Source organism: Erinaceus europaeus, chromosome 8, assembly GCF_950295315.1.
Source record: "Erinaceus europaeus chromosome 8, mEriEur2.1, whole genome shotgun sequence".
Taxonomy (NCBI): domain Eukaryota; kingdom Metazoa; phylum Chordata; class Mammalia; order Eulipotyphla; family Erinaceidae; genus Erinaceus; species Erinaceus europaeus.
In genome coordinates, this window is record NC_080169.1 from 97,268,117 (window position 1) to 97,292,309 (window position 24,193).

The window sequence follows — 24,193 nt, forward strand, 5'->3', positions numbered from 1 at the left end:
AGCAAGTTGTGGTATTGTGGTATATATACACAACAGAATGCTACTCAGCTATAAAAAATGGTGACACAACTGTTTTCAGCCAATCTTGGATGGACCTTGAAACATTCATGTTAAGTGAAATAAGTCAGAAACAGAAGGATAATGTGGGATGATATCACTCTCAGGCAGAAGTTGAGAAACAAGATCAGAAGAAAAAACACAAGTAGAACCTGAACTGGAACTGGTGTATTGCACCAAAGTAAAAGACTCTGAAATAGAGGTCCAAAAAGGATGACAGAAGACCTAGTGGGGTTATATTGTTATATGGAAAACTGAGAAATGTTATGCATGCACAAACTACTGTATTTACTATCTAATGTAAAACATTAATTCTCCAATAAAGAAAATTTAAAAATAAGTAAATAAAATACAAAAAAAAAGAGAATCCACTGCTCCTGGAGGCCATTTTCCCCATCTTATTGCCCTTGTTATTGTTATTGTTACTGTTGCCATTGCTGCTGTTGTTGGATAGTATAGAGAGAAATCAAAAGAGGAGGAAAAGCCAGTTAAGGGTAGAGAAAGACACCTGCAGACCTGCTTCTCTGCCTATGAAGTGACCCCCAGCTGGTGGGGAGTTGAGGGCTCAAGCCAGAATCCTTACTCTAGTCCTTGTTTGTGCTTTGAGCCATGTGCACTTAACTTGCTGCCCTTCTGCGTGGCTTCTGAATATATACAGTACTTTTAAATAAGACAATTAAATATTACAATGTAAAAACATACAACATCCATACAACTGAGGATCATACAGCTCTTAGGATCAATAAGCCAAATAGAATTTATCTGCAGCACACCGACCAAACTGTGATTCTAGAATCGTATTTTCTTCTCTATCTTAGTAGTGAAGCTTAGAAATTAAAAACAAACTGTTGAGAGTGAAATTTGCTCTTTATTATAGTATTTACATTGAACTTTTTTGCACTAAATATACTAGTTCAGCGATTAAATATTTATGAAATGTATACCAAAGAAGGCTCTATATATCCTATATAGCCCTTTACTTTTCTAAAATTCCCTCTCATCCACACTGACTCAGGTCTTACTATAGGCTTCAAAATAATCTTTAAAAAAATCTTTTTTAAAAAAATTTTGTTTTCTTTTTCTTCTTTTTAATTTTTAAAATTATATTTACTTATTTATTGGATAGAGACAGACAGAAATCAAGGTGGGAAGAGGTGATAGAGAGGGAGAGAGACAGAGAGACACCTGCTGCCCTGCTTCCCCACTTGTGAAGCTTTCCCCCTGCAGGTGGGGACCAGTGGTTTAAATCCAGGTCCCTGAGTACTTGTAATGTGTGCATTTACCCAGGTGCACCACCACCTGGTCCCTTCTCAAAAAAATTGTAATTGTCACATGTCTATATTTTCACTTCTATTTCGATGTCAGTCTGTGTAATTTTTTCAGAATTCATGTTCCTCCAGATGCATGTTACTCCTAATCAAGTTAACACCAGAAACCATTGCATTATTTTCAGAAAAGAATACCTATACTCTTAAAATTTATCTTGGTTCCATAGAAATAAAGTTTATTGTTTTAAGTTATGGACTGACAAATGTGAATTTCTTTGTATCCTTCAAGTCCATTCTAATCAGAGGGCATTTCATCATGAATGTACAATCCCTTTAATATTAGTGTCTCACAGACCAAAAGTATCAATCTGATTTCCATGCATGTCAGAGATTTACAATGAGAGAATCCTTAAACTTAGATGACCACTAATAAAATATTCCAGTCACAATATCAAGAAAAACGTCTAGGCCTTGTCAGTGCATTTCTACATTTTGCTAGAAAGACCTTCAGAGCAGCGAATGGTTATAGAAAGAAAAAATAAAAACAAACGAATAAACAAACAAACATCAGGTTCCAGCCTACCACTGCCTTAAGATAGTTACAGTGCTTTAAACAATTCAATTGGGAGTCGGGCGGTGGCACAGCAGGTTAAGTGCACTTGGCACAAATCACAAGGACCTGCCTAAGGGTCTTGGTTCGAGCCCCTGGCTCCCCACCTGCAGGGGAATCACTTCACAAGCAGTAAAGCAGGTCTGCAGGTGTCTGTCTTTCTCTCCTCCTCTCTCTGTTCCCCTCCTCTCTCCATTTCTTTCTGTCCTATCCAACAACAACAACAATGGCATCAATAACCACAACAATGTTAACAACAAAGGCAACAAAAGGGAAAATAAATAAATATAAAATTTTTTTTAAATATCAATTAGATTAGATGGCCCTCCACATTCTCTTTTCTGCAAAAAAAAAAAAAAAAAAAAGAGTGAAACAATCTCTATGTATCTTTTCAACTCCTTTATGCCATATACATTAAGACCGATGGTGTGATTTTTTTAAGTGTGGGGAATATTTTTGGATCATTACATGGCAAACTTAAATCTGCAGATTTAAGAGATACAGGTGCACCTGTGTTCATTTCCTTAAATTTACTAATTAAGTTTCTCATTTCAAATTTCCTAAAGAGGAGCAATATACACATATTACTGGGTCTTTACATGACACTGATTTAAATACTTACTGGGGATCACATGTACAATGCAACTAGAGATTGTAAAAGTTTGCATTTGCAAATGCACTGCCTTGTTTCAGTGATATTCTTTAAGACACTTTGACTTCATCAGTGGTTTTTAGTACTGATGGGTATCTATTCTCCTATATAAACCTTGGGTACTATTGCTTACTCTATGAACTAATTCTAAAGCCCCCTGTTAGTAAAACTATAGCCTACCTCGAACTAGTAACCCCATCACAAGAGGCTGGTTAGAAAACACAAAATGCCTTGACCCAAACCTAGGAAATTGAAGTTTGTATTTTAACCATGTGTTTAGGTGATTTGAATGCATATCAAAATATCAGAAGTGCTAGCTCTGTTTTATAGTTTTCCCCAGATTGCTTCAAAGCGGGCTTGTGGTTTGTTTTTTTTTCCCTTCATAAAGGAAGACATAAATGAGTGAGCAAAGTGCAACATAGTGAACCGAAGTTCTACGATTCATTGCCACTGGAGTTGGGTTTACAATATTTACGGCTAACAATTTGTCTTTTTAAAGAGTGCTTATTCCTAGAGCTGCTCTTATAAGTGGCAAGGCACCAGGAAACTAAATGGAAAGGTGTACTCAGTTCAAGATTCTCTCACAAATAACAACATATAACATTAAAAATTAATTCCAAAAATAAGTAACAGGAAACAGTTTGTGTTTTGCTTCATTTCAAACCCGCTGATTTAAAATCATAATTTAACAGTCAGGGCATTGGCTTACTCATGAGAGTACACATACCACCATGCTTAATAAGGATCTGGGTTCAAGATCCTGGTCCCCACCTTTGGGATATAAGCTTCATAAGTAGCGGAGCAGCGCTACAATAGTCTCTCTTCCTCTCTGTCTTGCCCTCTATGGAAAATAAATTAGTAACAGGAACCATGGCTGCTGGGAATTGTGCATCAATGCAGACACTGAGTTGTAGCAATAACACTGGTGACAATAAGCAAGCAAACAATAAAATCACGACAGTGCATCATTGTCATGCAGAAAGTATCATAATGAGAAAACAATACATTTCAGCTATCTGATAAAAACTGTCCTAAAAAAGCTAATTGTAAAGTAAATGGAGGATGTAAAAGTCAAGGACAAACTCAAATAATAACAGACCCAGATCCAGTTGCAGTTCTGAGACTAATTGTGTGATATTTCAACAATTCATTGAACTTCTCTGGGTTCCAATTTCTTTAGTTAGAAATGGAAGAATGATACTGACTTTATGTTTCCTAACTCTAAAATTCTGAAATCTAGAATGTCTGGAATCAATGCCAGTTTTGCCATCTCTGATGTATCTACTGAAATTCAATATGGAATCTCAGATGTGTCATAAATTAGTCATTTGGGGATTTCTGCTTTTTTTGCTTGCTAAGAAGAGGATCACTGATGGCCACCTCCTGGTGATAATGTAAAGACAATGTCCTCACAGAGTTGAACTCTAGGAGAAAGGAAAATAGAAACAGGAAGACACATTATTATTATTATTATTATTATTGCCACTAGGGTTATCATTGGGATATGGTACCAGCACAATCACTCTGCCACTGACAGTTGATAGGTTTTTTTCTCCTTTTAAAATTTATTTTGATAGGACAGAGAGAAATTAATAGTGGAAAATTGAAATAGGATTGGAGAGAGAAAGAGCAACACATGCAACACTGATTCACCACTCCTGAAATTTGCCCCTGCAGGTGGGGACCTGGGGTTCTAATCCAGAGCCTTAAAGCATGCAAAGTATGCACTCACCTGGGTGTGCCAGGGTTCATCTATAAGCAGGATACTTTTTTTTTTTTTAATAGTGAATAGTTACCTTTGTTTCTTCGTATCCTAAATCACCAATCCAAACTGCACAACTCCATTTCCTTTGCAATTACCCAATTCACCCATTTGGGTTCCTTGGGTCTTGAATAGAGCCCCCCACCTCTCAAAGCTCCCCCCAAACAGAGAACTGTTGAGCGGTGGTGGTAGTTACACCTGAAGAGTCACCTAGTGACTCTGGCACTTGAAAATAAACTGGCAGGCCTTTCAGGGAGCTAATTATTGAGCCTGCTATTTGGTTCGCTGACAGGATTGCTTGTTCGTGGGAAGAAACATATTTGTGCATTGCTTTTTCCATTACTGCTATTTCTATCACCATAAATAAAAATCAATAGGCCATTTCAAGCATCATATGCTCACCACCATTTAGCATCTGAATGTCAGTCTGATATAGGCTAGGCAGCAGTGCACCTACCTCCTACCAAGGACTAAAACCCATAAGGTAAGGGGGAAAAAAAACTTCAAATTTAAGAAGTGAGCAGTTTGAACCTATCCTGGTTCTCACTTTACCTATGTATCTGTAGTGCAGTGTCTGGCTCCCAGAAAGGAATTAACAAGTTAATGAGTTTGGAGTAAATGGATGGGTTAGGTGAATAAAGCAAAGAGAAATGTTAGGTTGCACTACAGAATTAACTGGATTTATTGACTTAGCTAAGGGATGTCTTTTTGATAAGGGAATGTGATTTACAATTCAGGAGGGAGAAAAGAAGGCTGAGACACAGTGTGAACCAAGAGGGAAGCTGCCTTTGATGAGAAACTCCACAATACACACTCAGGTCCCTGCAATATTCACTCTTAGGTCTCACTCTGGAAGACAAGAAATCAGAATGACAACCATTAAAAAAATCAGAAGAGACTTGAAAAGAAAGACTCTCCACTGCCAGCAAGAGGCTAGCTGAACAAAACAATGTCAGTGAAGGGCCTGATAAGAGAAAAAGACAGGAGAAAGAAAAATATATGTGAGACAGTGAAGGTAAACAACAGAAGAATACAAGCCGAATCCTGAGAGGCAAGAAGTGTGTGAGAGATGTGTGAAGACAGGGAGAGGCGATGGAGATCCCTGCTACTCCAGGGAACATGAGAGCATCTGCTTTGTAGGAGTGAAAAACATTAAAGCTGGGAGAAGGAGGAGGGAGGATAAGGTCAGATGAATGCCTATAAAATAACACCCAGCACCACTAATAATAAGTAGAAAAGACTGGGGTTTTTATTATTATTATTATTCTTGAAAGAGACAAAGAGAATTTTAAGTAGGATTAAGTAGTGGTAGCTTTCAGAACTCCACAGCTCTCAGAAGCAATAATAACTACATAAATAGCTAAGTGGATGGTAAGAATTACCTCACTTTGGAGTTTGGCCAGCGTATCAAAGTTAACAGTAATATCACATCTTTTTGAAAGCTTTCCTGAGATTGGGAGGTGGGGGGGAATTCATCTCAGAAAAACTGTTTGCACCGAATTAATTTGAGGGAGAGGATGCCTCTCACTGCTTGAAGACAATCTACCGCCTGAAAATTGGTAAGGCAGAAGCTCTACCCTGCTGGGAAGCAGTCTCCTATCCATGTAAATACATCACCAGTATTGCCCCCAAAGGAAGCAAATAATTACCTTCACGGGTTATCATAGACTAACGTCAAATTTTCCTCAATGTACAACCTACACATGATGCTCAAAGTGCAGCACACAGAACCCTGTAGATATGCCACTTTCACAAAGTTCCTTAACTTTTAGACTTACTGTGCATGGTTAAAACACGAATCTTGTAAAGCCAGATTTTAGAACGTGCACCTCTCTCTATCCACATTCATTTCTGAATTTGAATGAGGTGAACAAACTGTAATATTACTGTCAAACCCTGACTACCTCTACTGATCAATAAAAACATAAATTTTTCCACTTAAGAACATTTGAACACCCAATGCTATATATATATATATATTTTTTTTTTTTTTCCTAACACAAAGGTGAAAAGTGGGTGTTGGTGATAATTTGGAGCACAAATATCTTTTATATGAATATCTGGAGATATCCATATCCTACTAGTGTTTTATAATTATTAACTGAGAGCATTGTATTTCTTCTACCCAGAGCCAGTTATTTCAGCCAATACCTGTTATGGAATTTGCACTTACTGACCTTGTTTGTTGAGGGTGCTCTAACCCTAGTATTTGAAGTACAAACATTGTCAATGCACTGAAAATGGCTCTCATAGGACAGATCAGTACAATCTGAGTCAGACATACCACCAAGTCTAGATTCAAAAACAGCCCAGTTCAGTAGCTATGCCTAAAATTAGTATTCAGTGGGCACTATCTACAGGTCCTAAAATCATATCTGTGTATTCCAACTTTGATAGATAATATAAATTGAGAGAAACTGGCTATTCCAAAAGTAGTTGTTAACAAAGCCGTGTGTGTGTGTGTGTGTGTGTGTGTGTGTGTGAAATAGATGAACTTAGATGGTGAACTTAGGTAGATGGCAGATTTTCATTATAATAGTGTAACAAACAGTATATTGAGAGTGCAGATGATCAAACAACTCAGAGTTCTACATAGTATAATGATATCTAAATGAAAACACAGAAGTCACTCTGTGTATAACTTCATCTTTCAAATCCTTCTATAACTGGGACCTCTATATTCCCATTTTCCTTAACATGAATCCTTTTTTCAAATACGCTAGACCTCTTCACAGATCATATGTGACATCATCACATCCACTTTATGCTTTTGCCCTGGTGACACTGCTTCCCCACTTCCCATCACCTGGGGACCCTTCCTTGAATCTTGCTTAGTATCCACCACTCAACTCCTTGAAGAGACTTTGAAATGCACAACTCAGATTTACTGTTACAGCTTTTTCTGAGCTTTTTAAACTACCATGTCCAAACCTAACATTTAGTTGTGGGTTTTTCAACCTCCCCCTTCTACTTATATGTGCGTATGTATATGTATGTTTCTTTTCTCAACAAAATCATATTGAATTATTACAAATCACACTATTTCTGTTCAATATCTATTACAAAAGTTTTTCACTCCACCCCACACTACCTATATATCTATTCTAGCATCACATTTATTTAAAAAATATATATTGATTAGCTATTTCCAAATAAAGTGAGCAGGGGCCAGGTGGTGGCACACCTGGTTAAGCGCATATGTTACAGTGCGCAAGGACCCAGGTTCAAGCCCCTGGTCTCCGCCTGTAGGGGGAAAGCTTCACAAGTGGTGAAGCAATGCTGCAGGTGTCTCTGTCTCTCTGTATCTTTCCCTATCTCCCCCTTCTCTCTCAATTTCTGGCTGTCTCTATCCAATAAACAAAGATAATTTAAAATAAAATAAAATTTAAAAAAGTGAGCTGGAGAAAATGGGGATATATATAAATACTGAGGTGAAGCAGCTGGAAAGACAAGTAAATATAGTTATTAAATTCTCATTCCAGTTTCAGTTTTCTGTGAAGGAGGCTACACTTATGAAAGTTAACTCCAAAACTCCACAGTTTTTAAATTTCATTTTTATTACTTTTCAAAATTTTTATTATATATAGTCATTAAATCTTGTTGGTAATATTGACTTTGTATCTGTGATCCCACTCAATTGTTCAAGGTAATAGTTTGTTCTTAGCACATTAAATTTTCATACTGTCAATAAACATAACAAATGACAATGCATAAACAAATGTTACCTGCAAATAAAAGATTCATCCTTACACTGAAAATATACATAGAGAAATGCAAATAAAGACAACAATGAGATACCACTTCACTCCTGTGAGAATGTCATACATCAAAAAGGATAGTAACAACAAATGCTCGGGAGATTGCAGGGATAAGGGCACCCTCCTGCACAGCTGGTGGAAATGTAAATTGATCCAATCCCTGTGGAGAGCAGTTTGAAGAACTCTCATTAGGCTAGAAATGGACCTACCCTATGGCCTGGCAATTCCTCTCTGAGGGATACTACCTAAAGAAACAAAAACACCCATCCAAATAAATCATTGTATACTTATGTTCATAGCAGTACAATTTTAACAACCAGGTGTCCAACAACAGATGAGTTGCTGAGGAAGTTGTGGTAAAAATACACATGATAGAATACTACGCAGCTAAAAAGAAAGGTAAATTAACTTTTTTTCACTTCATCTTGAATGGAGGTTAAAGAAATTATGCTAAGTGACATAAGACAGAAAGATAAAGATGAATATGGGATTATCTCACTCAGACAAAAGTTGAAATATGAACAGAAAGGGGAAACTCAAAATAGAATTTGGAAGGACTCTGGAGGGTCAGTGGACTTTCAGGTCCTGGTTCATGGTGATGGAGGAGAAGTTAGGCTGGAAGTGAGACTGTTTTGCACAAAACCGAGAAATTTTACACATGTACTAGCAACTTTATTTACTGTAAACCTTTATTCCCCCAAATAAAAATATTTTAAGTATATACAGCTAATATCACTAGTATTTCAATCATGAGATATAGAAAGTAAAGCATCAAAAATCATAGTAGCTAATGTATACAGGAAATAGGGAATAATATTATCAATATGTAAGACATAAATAATATGGATTTTAATCATTAAAAGCCACTGTCTTCTAGCAATTTATTGTGACTACATTTTGAGTACTAGAGTATTAAAAATATCTAGCTTATTTGTCTGTATTCCATGAATGCTAAAAATATGATTTTCTAACAATAAATACTCAAACAAATATGTTTTTGTCATTTTCAGGACTCCCTCATTCTGGGATGACTTTTTTTTTTCCCTCCAGGGTTATTGCTAGGCTTGGTGCCTGCACCATGAATCCACTGCTCCTGGAGGCCATTTTTTCCTCGTTTTTGTTGCCCTTGTTGCAGCCTCGTTGTGGTCATTATTATTGCCATTGTTGATGCTGTTCGTTGTTGGATAGGACAGAGAGAAATGGAGAAAGGAGGGGAAGACAGAGAGGGGGAGAGAAAGACAGACACCTGCAGACCTGATTCACCGCCTGTGAAGTGATTTCCCTGTAGGTGGGGGGGGGGGGGGCTCAAACCGGAATCCTTACACCTGTCCCTACACTTTGCGCCACATGCGCTTAACCCACTGCGCCACCGCCCGACCCCCTCTGGGATGACTTTTTCATATAAAAAAAGAGGCACAAAGAAATATGCCACAATACCAAACCTTCCTCCAGTCTCAAACCTGGATTGTGTTCATGACAAAGCAGGAGCACCAGCCAGTTAAACTATTTTGCTGATCTACCTATTTTTTTTTCAGTAGTATCAAAATATTTCAGATGGAGGGTACTCCAAAAATAGTTGCTTGATGACAATAAGAACTAGTGAGCAAACCTTCATTTCTTTAATAATAAGTATGTTTGGCTCTGCGAGAACTAAATCCAGAGGCATGAGGAAATGGAAGAAAGACACCGTCATGTGATCTCCATAGGAAACAGAAGATACTGTCAACTATACATATAAGAAAAATTCATTTTTCAGATAATGAAAGAATAGATAAATCAAGCAAAAACTTAACTAGCTACCTGTGCATTTCTTTATATGGATGTTCCTTTTTCCATGTGATCCTAACTTGCATCCAAAATTCTCTTCCCAGAATTCTGCAAACCATACATTTCTTCGGTTGTTGGCAAGAGTACGACTTCTGAAGTATCGATCAAACCCTGTAGTAAAGCAAGAAGGTCAGATTTGAAATAGTCCATGGAGATCATGTTATATAGTGATCACTGAATGGAAAGAAACCCAAACCATATAACAAATGAATAAGAGTCGACAGTCTGAATGTAAGACTTGCCTTATGGGAAAAGCTGAAGGGAACGTGTAAACTATCCCCCACCCCACCACTCACCATCAGGCACCTAATTCCAGGAATGATCATGTTAAGAAAGCTTGCTGTTGAAGTTATCCTTGCAACCTCTCCATCCTCCCTGCAGCCCCCAGTGACAATGACCTCATATTTGGATTTTCTTATTCTTCTTGCTTTTTCTTCTAGCAGAGGCCAATACTTCAAGTTTCTACCCACTTCAAAATGTTATCTGTCGGGAGTCGGGCTGTAGCGCAGCGGGTTAAGCGCAGGTGGCACAAAGCACAAGGACCGGCATAAGGATCCTGGTTCGAACCCCGGCTCCCCACCTGCAGGGGAGTCGCTTCACAGGCGGTGAAGCAGGTCTACAGGTGTCTATCTTTCTCTCCTCCTCTCTGTCTTCCCCTCCTCTCTCCATTTCTCTCTGTCCTGTCCAACAATGACGACAACAACAATAATAACTACAACAATAAAACAACAAGGGTAACAAAAGGGAATAAATAAATAAAATAAATATTTTAAAAAAATGTTATCTGTCTTATAGATGCTCCATAAACTAATTAGTACTGGGGGCTGGGCAGTGGCACATCAGGCTACACGCACATAGTATGAAGCGCAAGGACCAGAGCAAGGATTCCAGTTTGAATCCCCCTCTCCCCACCTGCAGGGGGGTTGCTTCACAAGCAGTGAAGCAGGTCTGCAGGTGTCTATCTTTCTCTCTTCCTCCCTCTCTATCTGCCCCTTCCTTCTCAATTTCTCTCTGTACTATCCAGGAAAAAAAAAAGAATGAATGACCACCAGGAGCAGTGGATTTGTAGTGTTGGCACTGAGTGATAACCCTGCAGCCAAAAAAAAAAAAAAAAAAACTAATGTAATGTTAGGAAGGATAGTGGGCTAAATTGTTAATGCTCACTGAAGGAAAAGCACATAGAAATACTGCCTTATTCCAAAGGATACTGGGAAATTAGGCATTTCAATTATTGTGAGTCTAATGGGGAAAGATATTTGGTAAATTAATTGCCTCTGATACAATTTTTTCTGGTGTGCTGATTTATCCACATGGTCACCCAAAATTGCCTTAATTTTCTATAAAGCAGCAATTCCTCCTCCTCCAGTGATGCAAAAATCAAATATGCAAAAAGTAATATGAAAGCACAAAGGGCAGCAGCTAACATCATGGATATATAAAGCAAATTATAATTCTATTTCTTAATTAAAAACAAAGTAGCACTGTTTTCAAATAAATAATTAATTATGTTGAGTTAAATAGTTGCAGTATTGACAAATTTTCCATCAAAGATAAAGGGAAAAAATGGACCCAAAGTCATGGATAATGGGCTTATTTCATCATACACTGATACTTTGCTTTTGTGTTTGAGTTTGAATTCCACTAGAATGAAACCAATTCTCCATGATATGCCTTACCATCAATTGATGCTCTTTTGGGCAAAATGGTCACAGCCCCTTCTGCAATCTCCTCCTGCTGATAAACCGGGGCTATTTTGGATCCCCAACTATCAGAACCAATCCAGAGAAAATGGCCACTTTGGTTTAATTTTTTTGCTGCTTCCAATATCCTCCTATTGAAGGAAAAAAAAAATACAACCATGTCACATTAATTAAGAGATATTATTCTTTTTTAAAATTTTCATTTATAAAATGGAAACACTGATAAGACCATAAGATAAGAGGGATACAATTCCCACCACCAGAACTCTGCAACTCATCCCCTCCCCTGATAGCTTTCCTATTCTTTAACCCTCTGGGAGTACAGAGCCAGGGTCACTATGGGGTGCAAGATACATTAATCTTTTTAATTTTTTAATTATCTTTATTTATTTATTGGATAGATACAGCCAGAAATTGAGAAGGAACATGGTGGTAGAGATGGGAGTGAGACAGGGAGACACCTGCAACACTTGCAAAGCTTTCCCCCTGCAGGTGGGGACTGGGGACTCAAACCCAGTCCTTGCACATTATAACACGTATGCTCAACCAGGTGCACCACCATTCAGCCCTGAGACATTATTCTTATAATACTGGCTATACCAAACGATATACATGCTGTAGGTCACCACGCAAATATTAGTGAATCCTTGTAACTGTGAATTGTATCATCTGCTAAAGTAGATAGGTTGACTCTGGCACCTGTTTATTAGCCTTATCCTTAACCTTGTCCACTTCTAGCCACTTATTTGGCTAGAATATCCTTAACCTTGTCCACTTATTTATTTCAGTTTCTAGATTGTATTGAGACTTGGAAAATATAAATCTGCCGTGGCTATGTACCACAGAAGGTAGTCTGTGTGACAGAAGAATGTTACAATTTCGGCAAAATCTCACAAATTTTATATTGAACATAGCAGGGCACAAATCTGATGCTACATTAGGAAGAGAAGTAATTAGCACCTGATGTCATCTTCATTGGCAAACATAATCACTGCTCGAGCATTAGGTGTTTCTAGCAGGCGTTTGATAATTTTTTCAAATTCTCCAGGTCTTGGCTCCCGTGGGATTTTCTGTGATTGAGCAATGCAGACACCTCCTATGTTTAAAAATAAGAGAGAAAGAGTAATGCAGAAGAGGCATTAATTTATTGACAAAATTTAATGAGGTTAGCTATTTCATAAAAATATATGTATGTAGTACAGGATGCTGAGCCTCAAAAGCACTCACCATTCTCATTTAATGAAAGAAATCATGTTGATTTCTATTATAACATATTATCAAATAATGTTAATTAATAAGTTAAAAATACATGAGTTTTCTTACAAGCTTAAAATTCTTTCTGAGGAAAATAAGTAAGTATTAAAAAAAATGGGAGTCGGGAGGTGGCGCAGTGGGTTAAGTGCACGTGGTGCAAAGCACAAGGATCCCAGTTCAAGCCCCCGGCTCCCCGCCTGAAGGGGAGTCACTTCACAGGTGGTGAAGCAGGTCTGCAGGTGTCTATCTTTCTCTCCCCTTCTCTGTCTTCCCCTCCTCTCGCCATTTCTCTCTGTCCTATACAACAACAATGACATCAATAATCACAAGGGCAGCAAAAGGGAATATAAGTAAATATTAAAAAATAAAAAAATAAAAAATAAATTATTTTTGGAATATCTGTATGAAAACCATAATGTGCAAAATCTGTGATCAAAGTCAAGAGTGGGAAGGAAGATTGTTCTGCTTGATTTAGCATGAGCCAAAGGGCTTTGGAATTAGAAATATATATATCTTATAGGTAAGAGTAACTAATCATTAGGAAAGTCTGTTTTCACTTAACCATGTGCGCCACTGCCTGGCCCTTGGACATCACAATTCTTTAAAGGAAAATGGACATGGATCATGAATGTAGAAAACGACCTGAGATGGAATGAACATGAGGTAATAAGTCCAGTTGGGAGGTTACTGGAACAGAAGATAAGAAAGCAAGACTAAAGATAATGTTGCCCGAGATAACAGAAGAACAAATGGAGCAGCTAAACTTTCTGAGTTACAGTCAGTGGAACTTTACACTGTATTTTTGGGTCAGTTTTATTGAAAAAATAAGTATATACATTTAGGTTATATTGATCTGATCTAAGTTATGAGATAAAGAAAACCACTATGGAAGATTGAAGACTTGAGGCACTCTCACTAATTTATATATGCCATCAGTCAACAGTAGGAACAAGAGGCCCATGAGGGGGATTTGATTCCAGACACATTGTAATGCAAGAGCCAATTTAACATGAAATTGAAAATGGAGGTTGAAGGTAAGTAGAAAGAAGGAAAGTATAACTGAGGCAATGACACAGTAGGCAGTTGACATAATGGGAGTAAAGAGAACATTACGAGATAACATTCATTTTTATTTTATTTTATCTTTATGACACAGTGAAAAACCAGATGACTGGGAATATTTCAGGGTTTTGTTTTTTTTTTGGCTCCAGGGTTATTGCTGGGACTCGGTGCTGGCACTACTAATACACGGCTCCTGGAGGAGCCGTCCCCCCTTTTTTTATTGGGTACGACAGAGAGAAATTGAGAGAGAAGGGGGAGATAGAGAGAGAGAGACACCTGCAGACTTGCTTCACCAGTTGTGAAGTGACCCCCCTGTAGGTTGCGAGCCAGAGGCTGGAACCAGGATCCTTGTACTGGACCTTGCACTTAATACTATGTGCGCTTAACCCAGTGTGTTACCACCCAACCCCCGGGTTTCAACTTTATGATTATGTATTTTGAGAAGAAAAGTTAGGGAATAAAGTCTGGTGGTAAACTAAAGAATGTCTATTTTGCTTAAATAACCACCAAATGGCAAAGTCTGTGGAGAATTCAAGAGTTAAATTATTATAGACGTGCATGGACAAAATCATAGTGGTTTCTAGAGAACAAGAGCTGTTTCAAATTATGATTTCCCTTTTAGGTAAATTCCTGATGGCTTATGCCTTCTATTCAATACATGCCCTATCTTAGCCATCATTCTGAGAATTCCACTGACTACACGGTCAGAAGACATAAAGGAAGATAAAGTTGAAGTATAACTAATTTATATTATACAACCAGGAAATCTGAACTAATGGATTAGCCTAAACCTGTTGATTTATTCATTAACAAGGATTAATGGAACACTTTTGATTGTAAAATGGAGAGTTCCCATAGGTTTCAACTTGCATACAATTTAAATCTACTTATAGTTTTAATCCTTTATTAAACCCTTTATTTATATGTCTGGTCAATCACTATTTGGCTGAGAGGAAGGACAGCACAAGTAACTTCTTTCAATTGGATAAATGCTAATGGAGCACCATCTTCACATGATATTTTGCTGTTTGGTGTCTTATGAATATTTTAAAATTGTGGAATGTATTGCTTCTCAAGTGACTGGAGTAGAAGACTAGGGCTCGTTTCTGAGCCTTGAAACTCATTCACACTTTCTACCTTCACATCAGTCAAAATCCAGACAGCTAATCCATTCATAAGCACTTACGGTCTACTGTGTTTTAGGAACCGCAGACATTCAAAAGAATGCTGTCCTCAGCAGTCTAACAATGTAACTGAATGGGAAGATTTGCAAGAAAAACTACATAAGAATCTGAAATTTTCTCATAATTAGAGATAATAGGATTTGTTATACCAAAATGTAGTAATGAACAATAAGTCACCCCCAGAATAGGTCTGGGGCTTTAAAAACAGAAGTATTCATTATTTATAATTAGAACTCGGTTAAAATACTAGTAAAATCCCATCAAACATTCAGGCTTAATCAAAGATATGTTTTCATATAGTACTATTTTTTTATTTTAAAAAGAGTCCCTTGATTTAGACTAGCAGGGTGGAAGAACTTCTTTCCATCACAGAATAAATCTACTGAGTTTCTTTTGTCTTACTCTGAAAATAAAACACTGATTAAGTGCATTTCAGTAGACATGAACTTTCTTATGCTGCAGGTGTACTCATTCCTTTTTAAAGCTTAGTGCTTTTAGTAAAAGAACGTTTTGTAGTAGAATTTGTAATTGACATTTTTTAATAATTTTCTTCCTTCTGTATTTTTCCTTTTGATAATCTAATGATAACTAAAAGATCTTTTACTGAACTACACAGACAAACTGGGGGTTGTATTGTTATGTTGCATTGTTTGTACATGTTATGCATGTACAGACTACTGTATTTATGGTTGACTGTAAAACATTAATCCCCCAATAAAGGAAAAAAATACACTGGAAAAAAGTGACATAAAAGAAGAAATAAAAAATGTACTATATGCCACTAAAATGGGCTTTGCCTTCTAAAATAGATTTTTATCTAGGCACTATGACTCTGAATATCACTTGTAGTTTATCCATCTACAGGGTAAATTCTGTGTCAGATTTTTTTATCTTTTTGGGTAACACAAGTGGCCCAATACTTCTGAGAAAGAACATTTGTTCCCATATAAGCTGTCTTTTTGAACTCATAAAGATGTTGGAATGAAGATGAAAACAGGCATGGCATGTGTACTCCTATGTGCGTAGCAGCACAATTCATAATAGCTAAAACATGGAAGCAACCCAGGTGCCCAACAACAGATGAGTGGCTGAGAAAGCTGTGGTATATATACACAATGGAATACTATGCAGCTATCAAGAACAATGAACCCACCTTCTCTGACCCATCTTGGACAGAGCTAGAAGGAATTATGTTAAGTAAGCTAAGTCAGAAAGATAAAGATGAGTATGGGATGATCCCACTCATCAACAGAAGTTGAGTAAGAAGATCTGAAAGGGAAACTAAAAGCAGGACCTGACCAAATTGTAAGTAGGGCACCAAAGTAAAAGCCCTGTGGTGAGGGGTAGACATGCAGCTTCCTGGGATGGGGAGGTGGGAGTGGGTGGGTGGGAGGAATGGGTCACAGTCTTTTGGTGGTGGGAATGGTGTTTATGTACACTCCTAGTAAAATGTAGTCATATAAATCACTAGCTAATTAATACGAGAGGGGGAAAATTAATTGTATGTCTCGAAGTTTTTCAAAACACAAACTGAATCTTTTTAATATATAGGCTGTGTAATTGATATGCAGACTCTCTCAAAAGCCTAGACCAAGTAGATCAGAAGCAACCAATAGCACAGCTATATACAAGATACTGGGTACTGTACAGCAAACCCTAACAAAGGGACTTTTCAAAGTTAACCCAATTACCAAATAATGTGATGATAACATTAACTATCGATTGTCTTTTTGAACCCTAAGACAGCAGGAACCTCACATCTCCACTATAGAGCCTCTACTTCCCCCAGTCCTGGAACCCTTGGATAGGGCCCACTTTCCCGTATGCCTCTCCCAATCCATATAAAATAATATTGCATCTGCCGATCACAACCTAACCAACACAACAATTGCCACCTCAACATGCTTCACTTCAGACTATGTCCAGAGACTTCACATGTGGAATGACAACCCTTCAGCTTCATTACTCCGGTGAGACCTTTTCTTTCATAGTATACTCTAATTCCATCTCAGGTGGTTCACTTTCTAACAAAGTCCCAAAACCTAGATATACACCAGTTGCTGTGAGAGAGAGCATATGTTCACACATATCCATAAACTACTGCAAAATATATACCTGAAAGCAGAAGTACACTAGAGTTTGCAGTGAGTACCCCCCTAACACTTCCTCTCCACTATTCCAAGCTTTGGGTCCATGATTGCTCAACAATTTGTTTGGCTTCGAATGTTAACTCTCTTTTCAGTCACCAGGTTCCAGATGTCATCAGGATGCCGGCCAGGCTTCCCTGGACTGAAGACCCCACCAATGTGTCCTGGAGCTCCGCTTCCCCAGAGACCCATCCTACTAGGGAAAGAGAGAGGCAGACTGGGAGTATGGACCGACCAGTCAACGCCCATGTTCAGTGGGGAAGCAATTACAGAAGCCAGACCTTCCACCTTCTACAACCCACAATGACCCTGGGTCCATGCTCCCAGAGGGATAGAGAATGGGAAAGCTATCAGGGGAGGGGGTGGGATATGGAGATTGGGTGGTGGGAATTATGTGGAGTTGTACCCCTCCTACCCTATGGTTTTGTTGATTAATCCTTTCTTAAAAAAAGAAAAAAAAAAGAATGGATTTTGTGGGACCCCAAATAAGTCTTTCCTTTCTCACTATTTCTGTAACAAGGTAGATAGTAACTATCTCCCAAATATGTTAAGAAGACCAAATTAAAGAGTAACATGAAAGTGAGGAAGTGAAGGACAGCCACTAGATAGTTTCAGTTATATATGGAATACAGTGGATTGAAACACATTAAATTGAAAGATGAAAAGTAACCAGCCCACCTCTAAGACATCTGGGGGAACAATGGAGGTTATTGTTGGGGTTGTAAATGCACAGAACTTTGGAGGTGGAAATGGTGTGGAACTAAACCTCTATTATCTTAATCTTGGAACTCACCATTAAATAATTAATAAAAATAAAGAATAACACAATAAAGCTCTATGAAAATATTAACTTTATTATAATTGTTACTGTTGACCTTTTGATCAGATAAGCATCACTACCAAACCTTAGAGAAGTGATGATTGATTTATATATTCAGCATTTCATGTCTGAACCTTTCTTAACTCTTCCTAAAATGACATTATGTAGCCTAAATTATGAGAAATGATCCTTGATACTTGTGTATGCCAATAACAATAATGACTAGATTTCATTTTTACTTAGCTTTTAGAGTTCTAAATGAATATTTGCTCTTAGCCTGGATATTATGGAGGGTGGATAAAAGAAGTAGAACTGAGCAGAAGAGAAACTAAGCTGGCTATGATCCAAGGACAAGTCCCCATTGCCACAGGATGCCCTGAGACTTGAATGGTGCACAGAGTTGTTCAGAATTAGGTTATGGCTGGGAAAAGGACCAGAAAGCTGGATCAGGGAAGAGAGTAGCTCCCAAAGGTGGGAAAGATGTATGAATATTGTTGACTGTAAACCCCATTGATTTGATGTGATCTAGGGCCCATATTCAGCTTAGGAGCCTATGTGACCTCTGCATCCCTGTAGATCTGAGCTCATATTCTGTGGTCATGAGTAGGAACATTCCAAGCTGCCCCAATATTAGGACCCATCTTCCTCAGGTATAGCATAGAATATGTTTTCCAGCCTCCATTCGGAGGATGGAACATCCTCTACCATTGTTGATCCAAGATGAGGCAAGGTCCTATGGGTGCTGGTCCTTTTTCCAGCCATGACATCATCTCCCCAGACTATAGCCTGCATATCAGATTTCAGGCTCAGAGGAAAAAAAAAAACAAAACTGTATAGCCACAGGTCCTTTGGACTATAACTGAAATATGCCTACTAGCTATCTACAAAATGGAGGTCCCTCCTTCCACAAGTCTTCATCTGAACTACTCCAGCCTTTAGGTTCATGATTAGTCAACAATTTGTTTGGCTTTATATGTTAACTCTCTTTTCAGTCACCAGGTTCCAGATGCTAACATGATGCCAACTGGACTTCCTTGGACAGACAATCTCACCAGTGTGTCCTGGAGCTCTGATTGCCCAGAACCTGCCCCACCAGGGAAAGAGAGAGGCAGGCTGGGAGTATGGATAGACCTGTCAACGCTCATGTTCAGTGAGGAAACAATTACAGAAGCCAGACCTTCCACCTTCTGCATCCCACAATGACCGTGGGTTCATATTCTCAGAGGATTAAAGAATAGGAAAGCTATCAAGGGAGGAGATGGGATAAAGAGTTCTGGTGGTGGAAATTGTGTGGAGTTGTGCCTCTCTTATCCTATGGTTTTGTCAGTGTTTCCTTTTCATAAATAAAATGAAATAAATAAAAATTAATAAAAAATTAGTTTATGTTAGCCTGGCCATTATTTCTCCACATTAATCAGTCTTTTCAATGTAGGCTTTCTGGAAAGGGGTGAGATGACTTTGGACAAGGAAGTTCTCTGCAGATGGATAATCTTCCAAGTGCCTGTGGATCATTCTGAGAGGACAGGGCGGCAAAAGGTCCTTCACTGAACAAAGACAACCTATGAGCTGGAATTTTTAGAAAGCTAAAGCTACTGTAACTCTGACCCGATAAATGTAAGTTAACTAATTAATAAGATGCTATTAGATACTTTAAAATCCCTCTTCAAAGTAGACTTATGTGACAAAGAAAGACAGTCAAAATTAGCAACACAAAGCTAAATTTGCATCCAACTCTAGGATAAGATCTAAGATCACAAAACTCCCTGTTATTTTAATGGGTAAGTTTTGTTAAAGCAATCTGAAAAGACAAAGAATTGTTTTTTTAGTTGCAGCATATTTTTTAAGAAGAAAATCTCTGTTAATAATGTAGAAGGTGAAAAAGAGAACAAAAAAACAAAACAATGCCATAGGACCAGGTTCCAACTGTGCAGTAAATCGAGGAGGATTAACTTATTAGGAATGAAATTGCTTACAAAGTTGTGCATTGAATATTCAATGTGATTTTTTTAAACAAAAATATTACTAGTAAATTCAACTTGGTTCTCATTTTTTGTCAAACTAAGTTCTAACTAAATCAGACCAAGTTTCTAATAATAATATTATTAACTTTTTTAGACCTATTTTGTTGGGGGCTTCATACAAAGTGTTAACAACGATATTTCATCACTTGCTGAGAATAAATATGTTATTTATAAATAATGATATGCTAAAGTGTTTAGACTGACCAAAAGAAAGTGCTTTTAAATGACCATTTGACCTCATAAAATGGGATATATTTGGTTATATGCATTAATTATGAATGACCCTTCAGAGAAAAATAATGAACAAAATGGGCAACCAGTCTTCATTTTTTAGAGACAACAGAAGAACATAAACTTCCCACCTTAATTTCTCTTGGCATTTCTTTCCATCTTTATGGAGACACAAACAAAATAACAATTTGGACTAATGTAATTGGTCTTTTACTGACAGTTGGATAAAATTTGTTCTACAGTTCAAATAAGTGTAATCGCACCTCTTGCAACAATATTTTCACTGTCTTAGATGGCATACAACTGGGAGTTAACAGAAAAGTGTGCAATTTTATCAGTTTAAGGTGCACTTTGCAAAAGGGAAGATTTTGCTTACACATAGCTGTAAAGAAAAAGTGTTATCTTTAACAATATGGATTAAAGGAGCAAAGTTGTACTTCAATCTATGTTCATCCCTCACACACACTAACATTTCTTCTATCAAATGCTATGTAAAATATTTTTAAAAATGAGTATTTGCGTCATGAGAAAGACCAGGTACTGTTCAGCCTATCATAGGCATACAAGTCCTACACTCCACCTACTGGGCTAAACTGCTGAAATACCATGTGGGTTTGGACAGGGATACTGAAAAATCAGTGAAATAAGAAAATAAAGCATTGGTATAGAAAAATCGGGAGCCAAATAGTACTCCCTGATGTGCCACCCGAAGACAGGCAAGTCACAGAGAACCAGCACGGTGAGGTCCCTCCTGTCTGTCTCCAATGTATGCATACACTCAAAGATACTGACACCTGGAAGTAGACTGGACTGGGCTAAGCTCACAGGGTTCAAAGCCAGTTCTCTAACTTGACCACAGCTCAACACAGATCCATATGACTGCCCAGATAAACAGAAGGATATTGTGGTTACGAATGCCATCTGAAGGTCTAGATTACTTCAATTCAAACAGTGGCCTCACTCCCATTAGCTATGTTACACTAAGCAAATTACATGACTTCTCTGTGCCTCTGTCCCTTATCTGAACATTGAATACAAGTATCTTGCAAACTACTTATGGATAAGGGTATATGTGTGCCTAAATATTTTTCCCACATCACACATATTAATTGTAATTTGTGTAAATCAAAATTGACAAATCCTAAATACAAAAGGTAAGTCACTTTCACCAAGTAACACTCACCTGAAACATTCTATCTAGACAGATAAAATGTTATTTCTCAAATATACTCAGAATAATAACTCTTATTAGAGATTGCAGTTGACGAAAATGTTTATTGAAGAGGAATCTACAGTTAACAGGGAAACTCACACCCCACCACAGACCAGAGCAAATAACCCAATACTATGCCTCCTTCCATTTTTGAAAATCAGCATGTCTAAGGAGACCTGAATGTAGTAGATAGGAAAAATTCAAGGAGGAGAAGAAAGCAGAAGAAAAAGGAGGTAAACCAATGAGAAGAAAATTGTACAGGGGACAACAGAGAAGAAGAAAGAGTGCAGATACTAAACAGGTCAGTTAGAAGTATTCTGGGAGCTCAAAACAACAACAAAATATAGCTTTCTTTGTTGGATCAAATTAGCAAATCTTAATATATTTGCTTCTTCTTCTTCGGCAAACGCTAGAAGAAGAAGCAAATATATTAAGAGCTGTTGGAGAAGAAGTACTTTACAAGGTTCAAATATGCTTTACTAGTGGATTTGTACATCTATATTTACTTGGATTATTTTTGAGTGTTCAGCGGTTTTAATATGTTTGCCCTGTTTGTTCTTGACATTTCAAACAGGTTCTCAGTTATTGGGGGCAACAATAAGGCAGACAGGTTTTAAAAGATAAAACTCTCTGTTACTGTTAAAGTACCAAATCTGAGCAGATAGAAATTTCAATTTTTCCAGTCCATTGCCTAGTTTAAAAAAAAAAAAAGAACAATGTGCCAAAGACAACTAGAATCAAAGTGAGTATTGCTTAAATTCTCTAACCATTCTTAATTAGATAAAAGAAGAATATTGAAATTTGATACATATTTTGTCCATTATTGAACCAGTGACTCAGTTATAGATTAGGAATGCCTTAACAAAATCATATATGAATTAGATATGGGGAAGGGCATGTATACCGTATACCACCAAAACATCTTTAGTCATTCAACATATATTTATTGACTATCTATTCTGTGTCAGATGCATTTAACACATGGTATACAGCAAAAAAAAGAAAAAAAAAACTATAAGGAGGCCCTTAATTTCCAAGAGAACACAAATCTTAGTAATTTTCAAGATGTAGAGAAAACTGAATGATAGTTGTAGATATTTACTGAATGTGTGATGAATAAGGGAATGAACAAGAATATCCTTTAAAATAATGTAGTAGAATGATTAAACAAAGAGGTAATAAGAATATTCATATTTTTAAAATCATTATGACTTAGAGAAAGGGAAATATCTCTGCAAAGTCATTTCTGAATGCCTTTTACAAATAGTGTATTCTGAATACTATTTCCATGATAGTTATCACCTCTTGCAGACCATGAACACTCTTCTACCCAGCAGTCAGTAGTATTTCATTCTATTTATCAGCATTACCTGAGTTCTGTTATAAATTGGCTTTTAATCAGTGGCCCAAAGCAACATTTTCAACAGATGCTCCAAGGTGTCTGACATTTTTTTAAAGGCAAAAAGAATGGAGAGGTAAGAAATTATTATTATTTTAGAAACCATGAGCAAAGTTTGTACCATATTCAATGTCCTAGAGTGACTAAATTGAAAAATAGATCTCAAAAAACAAAAATAAACACAAAGCACATTTAACCAATCAGTATTTCTAGCAAATACAAATCCTTTCCACAGTCACTTTCCACAGCAGGCTGTCAAGATTAGTATATATAGGGAGTTGGGCGGTAGTGTAGTGGGTTAAGCACACATGGCATAAAGCTCAAGGAACAGCTTAAGGATTCTGGTTGAGCCCTCCCCCCCCCCCCGCCCCTGGCTCCCCACCTGCAGGGGAGTCACTTCACAGGTGGTGAAGCAGGTCTGCAGGTGTCTATTTTTCTTTCCTCCTCTCTGTCTTCCCTTCCTCTCTCTATTTCTCTCTGTCCTATCCAACAACGACAATAATAACTACAACAATAAAAAACAAGGACAACAAAAAAGGAATAAATAAATAAATAAATATTTAAAAAAATATTAGTATATATAATTTGATGTGTTTACATATGTACTTTAGCCCATCTTACTATAACCACAATTAAGATACTTAACATCACCATCATTTCAAATGTTCTTTGTGTTCCTTTGCTCTGCATTTTGTAAGATACCAGAAAAAAAGTTTTTTTCAAACAAATTTATGTATAATATTTTAATTTTGTTACACAGTTAAATATTTAAGTTATTTTTTTCTTTATTAGGGGATTAATATTTTACAGTCCACAGAACATACAATAGTTTGTACATGTATAACATTTCCCAGTTTTCTACAGAACAATACAACCCCACTAGGTCTTTTCCCATACTGTTCCAGGACCTGAACCCTCCACCCACCCCACCCCACTCAGGCTAGAGTCTTTAACTTTAGTGCAATACATTGATTTCATTCCAAGTTCTGCTTAGAATTTTCTCTTCTGATCTTGTTTTTCAACTTCTGCCTGAGAGTGAGATCATCCCATATTTATCCTTCTGTTTCTGACTTATTTCACTTAACATGATTTCTTCAAGCTTCAACCAAGATGGCCTGAAATCAGTGAAATCACCATTTTAATAGCTGAACAGTATTCATTCCACTGTGTATATATACCACAACTTGCTCAGCCACTGTAGGTATGCTTCTAGTTCTGCTTCTGGGAT

At 37.3% G+C, this 24,193-nt stretch overlaps 1 protein-coding gene across 1 annotated transcript in view; it reads right to left on the reverse strand.

The window, feature by feature from the left end:
* GRM8 (glutamate metabotropic receptor 8) overlaps positions 1-24,193 on the reverse strand; it is a 1,093,092-nt gene that overhangs the window by 580,213 nt on the left and 488,686 nt on the right. The window contains exons 4-6 of the mRNA XM_060196519.1: positions 12,595-12,730; positions 11,611-11,765; positions 9,908-10,045 (exon numbers count right to left, since the gene is read on the reverse strand). Of these exons, the coding sequence (XP_060052502.1) occupies positions 9,908-10,045; positions 11,611-11,765; positions 12,595-12,730 (429 nt within the window). The remainder of the gene's footprint in view (positions 1-9,907; positions 10,046-11,610; positions 11,766-12,594; positions 12,731-24,193) is intronic.